This window comes from Oncorhynchus clarkii, chromosome 17, assembly GCF_045791955.1.
Source record: "Oncorhynchus clarkii lewisi isolate Uvic-CL-2024 chromosome 17, UVic_Ocla_1.0, whole genome shotgun sequence".
Classification (NCBI taxonomy): Eukaryota; Metazoa; Chordata; class Actinopteri; order Salmoniformes; family Salmonidae; genus Oncorhynchus; species Oncorhynchus clarkii.
In genome coordinates, this window is record NC_092163.1 from 44,773,148 (window position 1) to 44,785,393 (window position 12,246).

At 40.4% G+C, this 12,246-nt stretch overlaps 1 protein-coding gene across 1 annotated transcript in view; it reads right to left on the reverse strand.

Annotated features, from left to right (window-relative positions):
• Positions 1 to 1,637: 1,637 nt before the first annotated feature.
• The window catches only part of LOC139370920 (CUGBP Elav-like family member 4), a 105,532-nt gene continuing 94,923 nt past the window's right edge, over positions 1,638 to 12,246 (reverse strand). Inside the window, exons 10-14 of the mRNA XM_071110806.1 lie at positions 11,469 to 11,531; positions 11,162 to 11,242; positions 9,984 to 10,067; positions 6,999 to 7,192; positions 1,638 to 5,119 (exon numbers count right to left, since the gene is read on the reverse strand). Of these exons, the coding sequence (XP_070966907.1) occupies positions 7,065 to 7,192; positions 9,984 to 10,067; positions 11,162 to 11,242; positions 11,469 to 11,531 (356 nt within the window). The 3' untranslated portion in view covers positions 1,638 to 5,119; positions 6,999 to 7,064. The remainder of the gene's footprint in view (positions 5,120 to 6,998; positions 7,193 to 9,983; positions 10,068 to 11,161; positions 11,243 to 11,468; positions 11,532 to 12,246) is intronic.

The window sequence follows — 12,246 nt, forward strand, 5'->3', positions numbered from 1 at the left end:
GAAAATGTAACAAAACAAACTTGCCAAATATGAGCATAATCTCCATTTCTCAAAGAACTGTTGCAAGTTGTGATCCTGTAGACAATAAGTGGTCAACAATGTACCACAATGTAGGCCTATACATGAATATAAAAAACCATTTGGTCACATACCAACTCATAGAAAAATAATGCCATGAAATCATGCATATCATTTGTAAACAGAAGAAATAAATAAATAAATACATAAATAAATGAAAGAAAGAAACCCCAAAACACTTGTATAAAAAGGCCAATGCATGTCTATGCTCTAATTGAGTTCAATGCTCTCCCTGACTGTTTTCTGGTTAAATGCCTAGGTCAGGTCATACAGTTGTACCATATTCCTATGGACTCTTTTTTTTATTTTTTATTTTTTAAAACCTGGTTTCATTGATTATTATATGTTTTCGTTCATCTTTTTGAAGTAATTAAAGTTTCGTTTTTATTCAGTCCTTGTAGATAGAAGTAAAAGTCCTATAAAATATGCAAACCTATGTACAGAGGAAAACAGAGCAACAAAAACATTTACAGTATATTCATTGGTTTATGTATATATTTATATATATTTATATTCAAACTTCTGCTCTGTTTCTCATTGTTTTTGAACTACTATGTTTTTTTCTCAATTTATATGTAAACAGTTGCAGCTGAAAGTTATAGCATGTGAAATAGATGCTCAATTCCAGTCATTCCTCTCCCTCTGCCTTCATTCACTCAATTGGAAAGCATTGGGAAAGGTGTAAGAAATTCACTAATACCTCTATAGCCTATTTGAAAGGCTAAGGGAGTTTCCACCATATTGCTGACACCAATCCAGTACTCTCAGGCCTTGGAATGCGGGTTAAAGTAGGCAGAGAGAGGGGCGCAAGCAGGGAAATAAACCTAAACAAAATGGAGAGTGAGGGATGAATTTCATTGGGAAAGTGTGACTGAGAGCGTGAGCTGAGTGAAAGGTGGCATTGGGAGAAGTTCTGAACCAGTTCCAACTGCCATTTTTGTATACAGAGAGCCTTGTGGATGGCGCAACATCAAATGCTGTGCACTCCGTGAAAGCTCTGGTTGTCCCGCTTCACATACTGCTCTCTGCTCTCATCTGAGATGCAGTATGTAAAATCTGACACCTGATTTGCATAGGGAGTGACACGTCACATTTTCTGGCCTATCCAGACAAAGGATCGATTTCCTCTGGCTGTGAAACTCGCAGCTCCACTTACAATATGGTATATGAAACAGGGGAGCCTCGCAATTTACAGCAAAAGCATAATCATCTCGCTGTGGTATGCTCAGATTTAAGAGCTCTCAACATGAACAAATACAAAATTATTTTGTAGAATTGAAACAAGACCACTTTGTCTTGGTCACAGCACGTTGTGCGTCTTTGTGCTTAAAGCTGAAGTTGTAACGAGTTAACAGGCATTTCAATGGAGTCTCTGAGTCGTTCAGAGGACACTGGGCAGAAAATTGTTGTCAGTTATTTGAAATGGTGCCAGTTTTGTAGTCACTAAGTATGATCAGCTATAAGACAGGTGAATTATTATATTACGTTGTTTATTATTTGATTGCTACCATATTTAGAAAGCATGGCATGCCCTATTCTACCACTTGTATTGAATAGGACACATCCTGTATGATTTTTTATATTTCTATCATATTTGTACTGTGTACTTGAGCTTGTGTCCTCGAGTGACAACACCTCAGCAATTTAAAACTACTTTTACCTGGAAAGGTGATATTTTGATCTTTCTTTCAGAATAAGCATTACTATGTATTGTTCATGGCCTTCTCTTGATAAATAATTACTTTTGGGTATGTCTATTTAGGCAGAAATCTAGATTTTTACATTACATTTAACTGGTTTGGGGAGACACATTGACGTGACTTAGAAGCCGAATCCGAACTTACGCATAACTTTGAATTTCAAGTAAATCATAAATTGGTTGATGTCAATGGGAAATTTGTGCAACAAGAAACCGATCTCAAGATAGGGTGGACCTTTGATAAATAATGGGGAGAGTCATTTCAGAACTTTACTTGACAAACCCAGAGAAAGAAGGGGGTGTAAAGGAGTGTTAATGACATCTTTAGGCCTGTTTGCATTGCGGTAGACTGGGTGAGACACAGACCTTGTAGCAGGGATGCAATTGAGGCTATATCCAGGTAAACACAGTTTTGATATGATGCATAGCACATAGAAATAGATTGAATAGAACGGTCTCGGAACCTCTAACCCTAGCAATTTGACTGGTAAACTCATGGGTACATTCGCAATGGCTGGCTGGTATTGGGATGCAATCATTTCCATAGTAATGTAGAATGTTAATTCAAATGATGTTAACTGATGTGGCTCATGCAATGGAATGTATTTCAGTTGAGTTAAATCAACAAATCACACATATTTTAGCACATATTTTACTTCCGGCTTTGCTCCTACGTCTAAAATATACAGGTTAAGACCACAATGTCACAAATCTGGGACCAGCGCCGTTGCTAACTACCAGTGCCATTGCTAACTGGTATGGCTGGTCCCATTGTTGCAAAGAGTTATGGTTTTTTAGAATCCCATAGAGGTTAACGTTTGTCATCTTCAACCTAGCTTTGCACCTATGGGTATACTCGCCATAGCCGCCAGTCCACCCATTATGCCAATATTGACTTGAATGGGGATGTATGTTCTAGTCATTCTATTTCTATAGCATAACAGTTATGCACCTAGTTCGCTAAATTAGCACTGTTAGCATTGACGTTGGGAACAGCCTGGCGGTCTCGACCGGTGTTCAGTGTTTACCCACCTTTTATTTAACATTACATCCCTGTCTGTTAGTAAAGGTTGGACGCAGGCACTAGGGGAATGGTCTGGGGAACAGTTAGAGAGGGCTCCATACAACAATAGCTGAATTGGCACTGGCTGTATACATTACAAAACACTTCCTGGTTCCTTTGTGTTTAGTAGACAAACCACTTCCTAGGTCTGCAATGTGTTAACATGAAATTTCACCTACAAGTTATAACCATACAATACGCAATGTCAGACCAAACCCAGTGGAACCAAGCCTCAAGGGTTCTTATACTTGCACAGCATTTCCAAGTGCTCCCTTTAGTTCATACCTGTACTAGCAGAATATATAATACCCACTTTGATTTAAAATGTAATGACAAATACACATCACAATGAGTCTGTGACTGTCAGAGTACTTGATGCTAATTTCCATGTGTGAGAGGACCACGATGAATCATCTGAACGATTCGTTAGCTTTGACATGCTTTACTGCTAAAGCTCTATGGAGATGTGAAACAACATGATGGAATGCGACTGCAGTTTTGACATCATCGTAGCGCGTTGGCTGCTTGCAGTAATGTTTTGAAAGCACAGTGCTTGATGGCAGATTCTGCAGGTGACAAGGCACACCTTGTGTTGACAGCCCATACGCTACATGCACTTACTTACTGAATGCAATTAAGAGAGAGAAAAGGTCACGGTATTCATCCATTTTGGTTCAAATGTCAAAGAGAATGTTGTTTTTACGTGTTAAGTTTGTGTAGAGTGTACTTTGAAGCTGAAAAGTTATGTTTGGAATCAAGTCAAAGATCTTTGTCCTACCTCTAAAATTAATTTAGCCTGATTCTCTTTAAGCCTGCTACTGAGAAGTGGCTTTTTTTTGCATTTTTTTAAATGGTATGTACACGTACATACAGTGTATGTGAATCTTCACACATATATTCAGGAATATGTGTGTATCAGCATATATAGTTTATTAGAGAGAGGAATGCCTGCAGTTCTGGGAGCTGCCAGATTTGCGCCTCTTCCCAAGCAGAGCAGTTTTTCAAACTCCAGCTAAAATCTACAAAAAAATGACAGCTCATCATAGTCGATAGCTGTTCTATATACAGACACACATAAAATATGTGCATATACTGTAAATACATATATTGGTTTGATTAATATCTATTTATCCATATATACTGTATATATGTATATATATGAATACCTTAGCTTGAATGCGTGTTATACATATACATATATATGTACTGCAAATATAAACAAGTTCATGTATTTCAAACATTTTTGATGTTCTTTTAACTATGAGGTTAGGATGTCAAGTTAGAAAAGGTAAGGCTGCAGTATGGAACAACCCTTCCCATGCACACTCCATCCCATCCCCCAAGAGAAAATGAGAAGAGGGGAAAAAAATAAACATTTTGAATAGTTAATTGTAAACTAGCGAAGTGAGCGACCCCATTGGTCATCTGAAATAGTGTTGCCTGTATTCAAAAAGCATAACAGCAATATATATGTATATATACATATATTGTGTATATATATTCTAAATGTACACATCTTTTAAATGCAACTCTTTAATCGATTAACAAAGATTAAAAGAGATGCAGTGGTCCGAGTATATTAATAGAGCTACAAGTCCTCAGCAATAAAAATGTTTGGTCTTTTGGTCCCTAAAACAACTAAGGAATGACAGGTAAGACTCCCTGGAGACCGTTGCTATGGCTCTCCTTGGCAACGGTATCCCCTGGAAACCGACAGGCACTCCAAGCTAAAGATGGCCATCCCGAATCAAAGTGAGTTTGGGTCATGAAATATCGCATTCCCTACAAAGTTCTCTCCTCCTAGTCCTGTAAAAGTGTTCTTTAAAAAGTTATTTCCCCATACCCAACAACTTTACATAGATATCTCCTATGGCATTCCCCCATAAAGTATTTTTTAAAAGTTTGTTTAGTTCTTGGAACTCTTGGCATCCATACTTCCTCCATCTCTGTTCCGTGTTTTTTTTTTTTTTTCTTCTTTTATAATACTTCCCTTGTGGTCCTGTAAGGTAGCTGTCATTCAGGCAGGTTTAGGGAGAGAGAAAGAGAGGAGGGGAGGCGATAAAGAGAGTAAGCGTCCTGGAGCTACCCAGGCTTGCATGAGTTCTCTCTGAGGTCCAAAAGGTACATCCAACAGAGGTGTCCATTACTTGGTCATTTAATTTGTTCATGTTCAGCCCAGTATATGATCCAGTTTCATACCAGCCTCAAATAATTCCTGTGGTCTTTCAGTTCAATGACGTTGTTCATTTAATCAACATGTGTTCCAGCTCAATAAAAACCTGGAAAGTAAGAATATGGTCCTTTATTCATTGCTAACAATAAAATCACATTGATCTATTTGCCCTAGCAAAACATATTTTTACATAGTCAAATACAATATATTCTTATTTGTGTGTGTGTATATACAGTGCCTTGCGAAAGTATTCGGCCCCCTTGAACTTTGCGACCTTTTGCCACATTTCAGGCTTCAAACATAAAGATATAAAACTGTATTTTTTTGTGAAGAATCAACAACAAGTAGGACACAATCATGAAGTGGAACGACATTTATTGGATATTTCAAACTTTTTTAACAAATCAAAAACTGAACAATTGGGCGTGCAAAATTATTCAGCCCCTTTACTTTCAGTGCAGCAAACTCTCTCCAGAAGTTCAGTGAGGATCTCTGAATGATCCAATGTTGACCTAAATGACTAATGATGATAAATACAATCCACCTGTGTGTAATCAAGTCTCAGTATAAATGCACCTGCACTGTGATAGTCTCAGAGGTCCATTAAAAGCGCAGAGAGCATCATGAAGAACAAGGAACACATCAGGCAGGTCCGAGATACTGTTGTGAAGAAGTTTAAAGCCGGATTTGGATACAAAAAGATTTCCCAAGCTTTAAACATCCCAAGGAGCACTGTGCAAGCGATAATATTGAAATGGAAGGAGTATCAGACCACTGCAAATCTACCAAGACCTGGCCGTCCCTCTAAACTTTCAGCTCATACAAGGAGAAGACTGATCAGAGATGCAGCCAAGAGGCCCATGATCACTCTGGATGAACTGCAGAGATCTACAGCTGAGGTGGGAGACTCTGTCCATAGGACAACAATCAGTCGTATATATTGCACAAATCTGGCCTTTATGGAAGAGTGGCAAGAAGAAAGCCATTTCTTAAAGATATCCATAAAAAGTGTTGTTTAAAGTTTGCCACAAGCCACCTGGGAGACACACCAAACATGTGGAACAATGCAAAACGTTATGTTTGGCGTAAAAGCAACACAGCTCATCACCCTGAACACACCATCCCCACTGTCAAACATGGTGGTGGCAGCATCATGGTTTGGGCCTGCTTTTCTTCAGCAGGGACAGGGAAGATGGTTAAAATTGATGGGAAGATGGATGGAGCCAAATACAGGACCATTCTGGAAGAAAACCTGATGGAGTCTGCAAAAGACCTGAGACTGGGACGGAGATTTGTCTTCCAACAAGACAATGATCCAAAACATAAAGCAAAATCTACAATGGAATGGTTCAAAAATAAACATATCCAGGTGTTAGAATGGCCAAGTCAAAGTCCAGACCTGAATCCAATCGAGAATCTGTGGAAAGAACTGAAAACTGCTGTTCACAAATGCTCTCCATCCAACCTCACTGAGCTCGAGCTGTTTTGCAAGGAGGAATGGGAAAAAATGTCAGTCTCTCGATGTGCAAAACTGATAGAGACACCCCAAGCGACTTACAGCTGTAATCGCAGCAAAAGGTGGCGCTACAAAGTATTAACTTAAGGGGGCTGAATAATTTTGCACGCCCATTTTTTCAGTTTTTGATTTGTTAAAAAAGTTTGAAATATCCAATAAATGTCGTTCCACTTCATGATTGTGTCCCACTTGTTCATTCTTCACAAAAAAATACAGTTTTATATCTTTATGTTTGAAGCCTGAAATGTGGCAAAAGGTCGCAAAGTTCAAGGGGGCTGAATACTTTCGCAAGGCACTGTATATATATACTTATACATACATCAACAAATATAAATATATACACATGTAAATAAATAAATACATTAAACTATATATATATATACAGAATATAAATATGTGTGTGTTAAACATCTTTTCTATAATTTAGGGGTCTAATTTGCAAATCAAATCAAATCAAATGACTCCTCACCTGTGTTGCCCTGTGTGCAGTGACTGCCATATCCCTCAGGGCAGGGGTGGCTGATAGGGGGAGGGGCTAGTAAGGGCGGTTGGCGTCCTTCGGCCTCTTGAGCTGCACCTTGAGTCTCTTCATGCCGATCTGAAAGCCGTTCATTGACTGGATGGCAGCATGGGCACTACCTGGGTTATCGAAGCTCACAAACCCTGGGGGATGGGCCGCACAAAGAGCGAGAGAAAAATGGAAAGAGAAGAAGATGGAAATATCGTGGAAGAGAGAGAGAGGGGACGAGGTTAGGTAAGTGCAAGACCAAAGAGAGGACAGTATGAGTGACAGTTGAAGTTTTATGAAAGGAAAGCGTGAGATGGAAGGAAAACAAGATACAGGCAAGGGTAAGGATGAGGGCAGGGATATGAGAAAAGTTACTTCAGATTTCAAGTCGGTGACAGACAGTTCAACATGATTCTTACATTTTTACATTTGCAACACACAAAGAATACACTGACTTAAATTAATACTTAATCATACTGTTATCTATAAAGCACAATTCCTGCCATAGCCATTCAGTTTATAACGCTTTAAAAACACATGCCGTAACACTTCACTTCAATTGCAGTTCTCTTATAATATTATTGCGTGGACATCTTAACATATAATGCATGTTAAAGTTACTGTACATTAGACACAGTTTGACACGTCAAATGCCCACATCAATAACAAGCCTAACAACATGCAATAGAAATACAACACCAGGTCACTCAAATCAAGGGTAGAAACCATAGAATTAGAACAGACCGAACAGACACCACTCGTCAAAACGACACTTAAATATTTGTCGGACTCTCAATAACCCAAAATAACATCACCTAGAGGGTGCAAGAATAAATACCAATTGAATTCTGCCTCTGTTAAAAGGCCCATGAAAGTTATTCATACATATTACTATGTTATACCCAATTATACTATTTTGATTCCGGATTATTGTAAATCTATGGTAAAGACTACTTCTCAATGAAATATATGAACTAGTCCTGTCATGATTATCATAATAGAGGGAGTGTTTATGGGTTAACACTTTACTAGTGCTCTGCATCATATATATGTCATAAGCCTGTCATTAGCATTTGACATCTCTTAAAAGCAGTCATTATACGTCTGTTTATGCTGCAATACATTCCTGGTAGCTTTCAGTGATATGCCAATTAACCATGGCAGTTACACGTCCTATGGATACCTTCTTCATAATGCATTATAAAGCATTTTGCATATCTCATAAGGCTTTATATATATATATGCCTATAAAGCATTATGAAGAGGGTATTCATAGGAAGTGTTACGACCATGCTTATTTCTCAGCTAGCTGATGTACTAGTCTAAATTATTAGAGCCATGTCATGTATCATATTGTAGCAACCTTAAAGGGTAGGAAGCATGAGTTTTTACTCACCAAAGTTACACAGTGTGTTCAAAGACTTAATAACTTAGTTATAGTCATGATCTGGCTACCTATAACTGCAAACATAGTTAAGTTTTGGAGTTTTAACATTTTTACCATTTGGCAACTTATTTTCAGATATCTTCTAAACTACCCACAAGCACTATTTCTCAACATCATGTGGAGAATCTACTCTGCGTTAGCAAGCTCGAGGTGGCTAACGTTATCCATTAGCTATGCAGACTGAGTGTTGGCAGTGGTGAGCTACAATCCACCAATCACGAAGAGGTGTGGTGTAAACAACAAATCAAATTCCCCACATGTGGGGATTCCTGTTTTTGGTGAAATATGCTACTAGAGTTTTTCAACCTTAGTTTAGTACTAGTGTGCTACAGTAGCTGACTGACTGCTGTTGTGATAATTTCCATCTGCCTGGAGCCTTCCTCCAATCTCCGTCTTAATCTTGACTCTTCCCTCGTCTCCTATGCCCATTCCTGCCTCTGGATTATAGCCTCTGGAATCAATCTATTTTGGATTTACTTCAATATATCCCCATTGGATTAGCTGACTCTCCCTCGGCCGGTGAAACGGCCTCTCCTTCTGAACCTCCTCTCTCCTTGACTCTTCTTTGGTAGCTAACTCAGCCATCAATCTGTAAGTCTCCGCTCTCTCTACTTTATATCTGCTGTCTTTTTTGATGTTGTGTTCTGTGGGTTTCCTGCCTGTTCTCGACTAGTTGGTGTTGTTATCTGTCTTACTACTCAGCTTTGTCGACCGTGGAGGTTGGCTAGCCAGGCTAGTTAGCTGGCTAGGCTAGCTAACAGGCTAAAATAACAACCTTTATCTGGCTGGCTTGCTGGCTGGCTAAAATAACTGCATTTACCGGTAACATTATTTGATAACTGGTTAGATGGGGTTATGTATTTAAAAACCTTGGTTTACTTTAATGTAGCTGTTAGCAAGGTGTTGATAGCAACTGGCTGACTCATGCAGTGCTAATGTAACGTTACCAGGCTGGTAGGGTTATTGTTAGCAGGCTAATTGGCTAGCAACCTGGTAAGCTGATTTGTAAAAATGTATTCATAAAGTATTTGCTTGTAAGGCGGCTGGATCCTCCATATTATGCCACACCACGCAAAAACATTCACTACAATATGTTGTCATAACAATATGTTGTCATAACCTGACATAAAACATTATGACAACTTAAAACATTGGATCTGTCATACTATTGAGAGTGAGGACCTCTTCATGATGCAGTTACAGGTGTTACCCACCGCGACATGCATTACATTTATCTGTAACAGAAGACCCACAAGGCACATTCACCCCCCATCCCACCCGCCAGGGCCCCCAATTTTCAAACAACTCCGGAATTTAATGTTCAATGTTTTCAAAAAAGGTTGCGTCTGCGGTAAAGAAAGTAATTAGTGAAAGAATAATAATAAGGATAATAAGGAAGAATAAATCATCTTTACAGGTGTTTTATCATTTTTACCCACCAAAGCATTTACTTTGGTTTGTCGCCCGATCCACAAACACTTTGGAGGAGATGACATTACCGAAAGGCAGGAACATCTGCATCAGCTCGCCATCCCCAAACTCCTGAGGGAGGTGGTAGATGAACAGGTTACAGCCCTCCGGCCCTGCACAGAGAGAGAGGAGAGAGAGGAAGGGTGGGATGGGGGAAGAGAAATGAGTGGGAGAGTGGGAGGGTATGGGGAGAGATTGAGAGAGGGGTAGGATGAGAGGGAAGGGGTAGAGAGGGAGAGAGCGAGAGATGAAAGGGGTGGGAACGAGGCGGAAGAACGGGACAGGGTGGGACAGGGAGAGTGGGGGAGAGAGAGTGTGTGTGGCGTGAAAGCAAAGGAGTGATACAGGTGGTGGTATAGAGGGGGAAGGCAAGAGAGAAACAAAAGGAAGGAAGAGTTTTCGGACCAACCAACTGAACTGATACACAACATCTGAGATCAGAAAGAATATGTAGAACAATTTCTGATCTCAGATGATGGCTGTGTCTCAAATGGCAACCCATTCCCTATACAGTGCACTACTTTTGACCAGGGCACTACTTTGTTCCATAGGGCTCTGGTCAAAAGTTGTGCACTGTGAAGGGAATAGCGTGACATTTGGGATGCATTTTTAATGCCCATACATTTCATCTACACTCCACAGGGGGGAGCCAGAGTCCCAAGCCTGAGTCATCAAGCACACAGGTCAATGAGTTCTCCCTCCACGGGCTGATTCTAGCCAGTCTACCGGTGTGCTTCTCTGTCTCACTTGTTTTCTCTGGCTTTCTTCCAGGGCAAAAATGAACTGTTAAATGCAGTGGGTGGCTGTCCTATTGCCTCTGAATATAGAACACTGTCTATTTCCCAACGATTCTACATGTTGAATCACCACCAGCAGGTGATCTACTGCAGATGTCCGACATTCGAGTTATGGTATGTCCTTTCCTTGTGTCCTTTCCTAGGTTGATGACTGCTCTTCACATCAGTGTGGATGAAGGAAAGAACACAAGGAAAGGAAGCTATTGAGGTGCACACCTCATATAAAATTGAGGCAGATTAGCATGGAAATGCAGGTATGTCAGGCAATGCTTATTAACGCACTATGAAAGACTGGTCATTTGCTAGCAATGTACGAGCCTGGAGACAAGCAAAACATACCAGCCACTTTAACACAGAATTCTATAAGATTGGTATAGGCCAGGGCTGGCGTATGTGTGTGTACGCCTCACCTTCTCTCTGTTGTTGTGGGATGATGGGAGGAGGCTGGGGAAAGGCCTGGCTGATCTGGCCATATGCAGCAGGGTAGGCTGCTAAGACACACACACAAGCAGATCAGATAACACTCAAAGGCTGGAGAGCATGTGCACACACACCTACACCCACTCTCACTCTATGCACAGAAATATGTACACAAACACACACCAATTGATTAAATAACAGGCTCAGACACCTACATATCACATTATGTATGTACGCACACATGCATGCACGCACGGACGCATGCACACACACACATACCATGTGAAACTGACAGACCTGCATACTGCTGGACTCCTGTGTAAGCCTGCTGTAAGTGGTCTGCTGCAGTGGGACTCTGAGCTGTTGAGTCGGAGAGAGAGAGGAAGAGAGAGAGGCGGTGGAGAAAGCGAGAAATAGAGAGAGAGGACGAGAAGAGCAGGAAAAAAACAGTAAGGATGGGAAGAGGCAATAAAAAAGGAGGGAAATAGACAGGGGGAGAGATATAAAGTGGTTAGAGAGAGACTAAGAATACTAGTAAAACGAGGAATTTGAACTTAACTCCTCCCGTCTCTCACCATGTCCCCTCGAACGACTGAGCAAAAAGGACGGCGTCTGAGACTGACTACATTTCTACACACACACACACACACACACCAGTTTGAATGGGCAGATTGAGCACTGAAGCACACCAAGGATAATGTAGATCCACCACCTCCACACAAAACTCCTGGCTTTCCTCCCCCAAAACCACAGGCATTACAGCACATCCCTGTGTGGTGCACATTTTTGGACCAAACAACATTACAGATACAGTACACAGAGACTTGGAAACATTACAGCTAAATAATAACCAACACCAATACCATGCTCCTACACACACCACACACTCGTCACAACCAAGCTGTCACACACATGCATGGAAACACACCCACATTTCCATCAAGAAGCACCACACATACAAACACACACACACAATCATTATACAGCACACATGCGCAAACACACTCTCACACACATACCATACCACACTACCATCACCACCAAAACCATATGACCACACCGACCAATTAACACT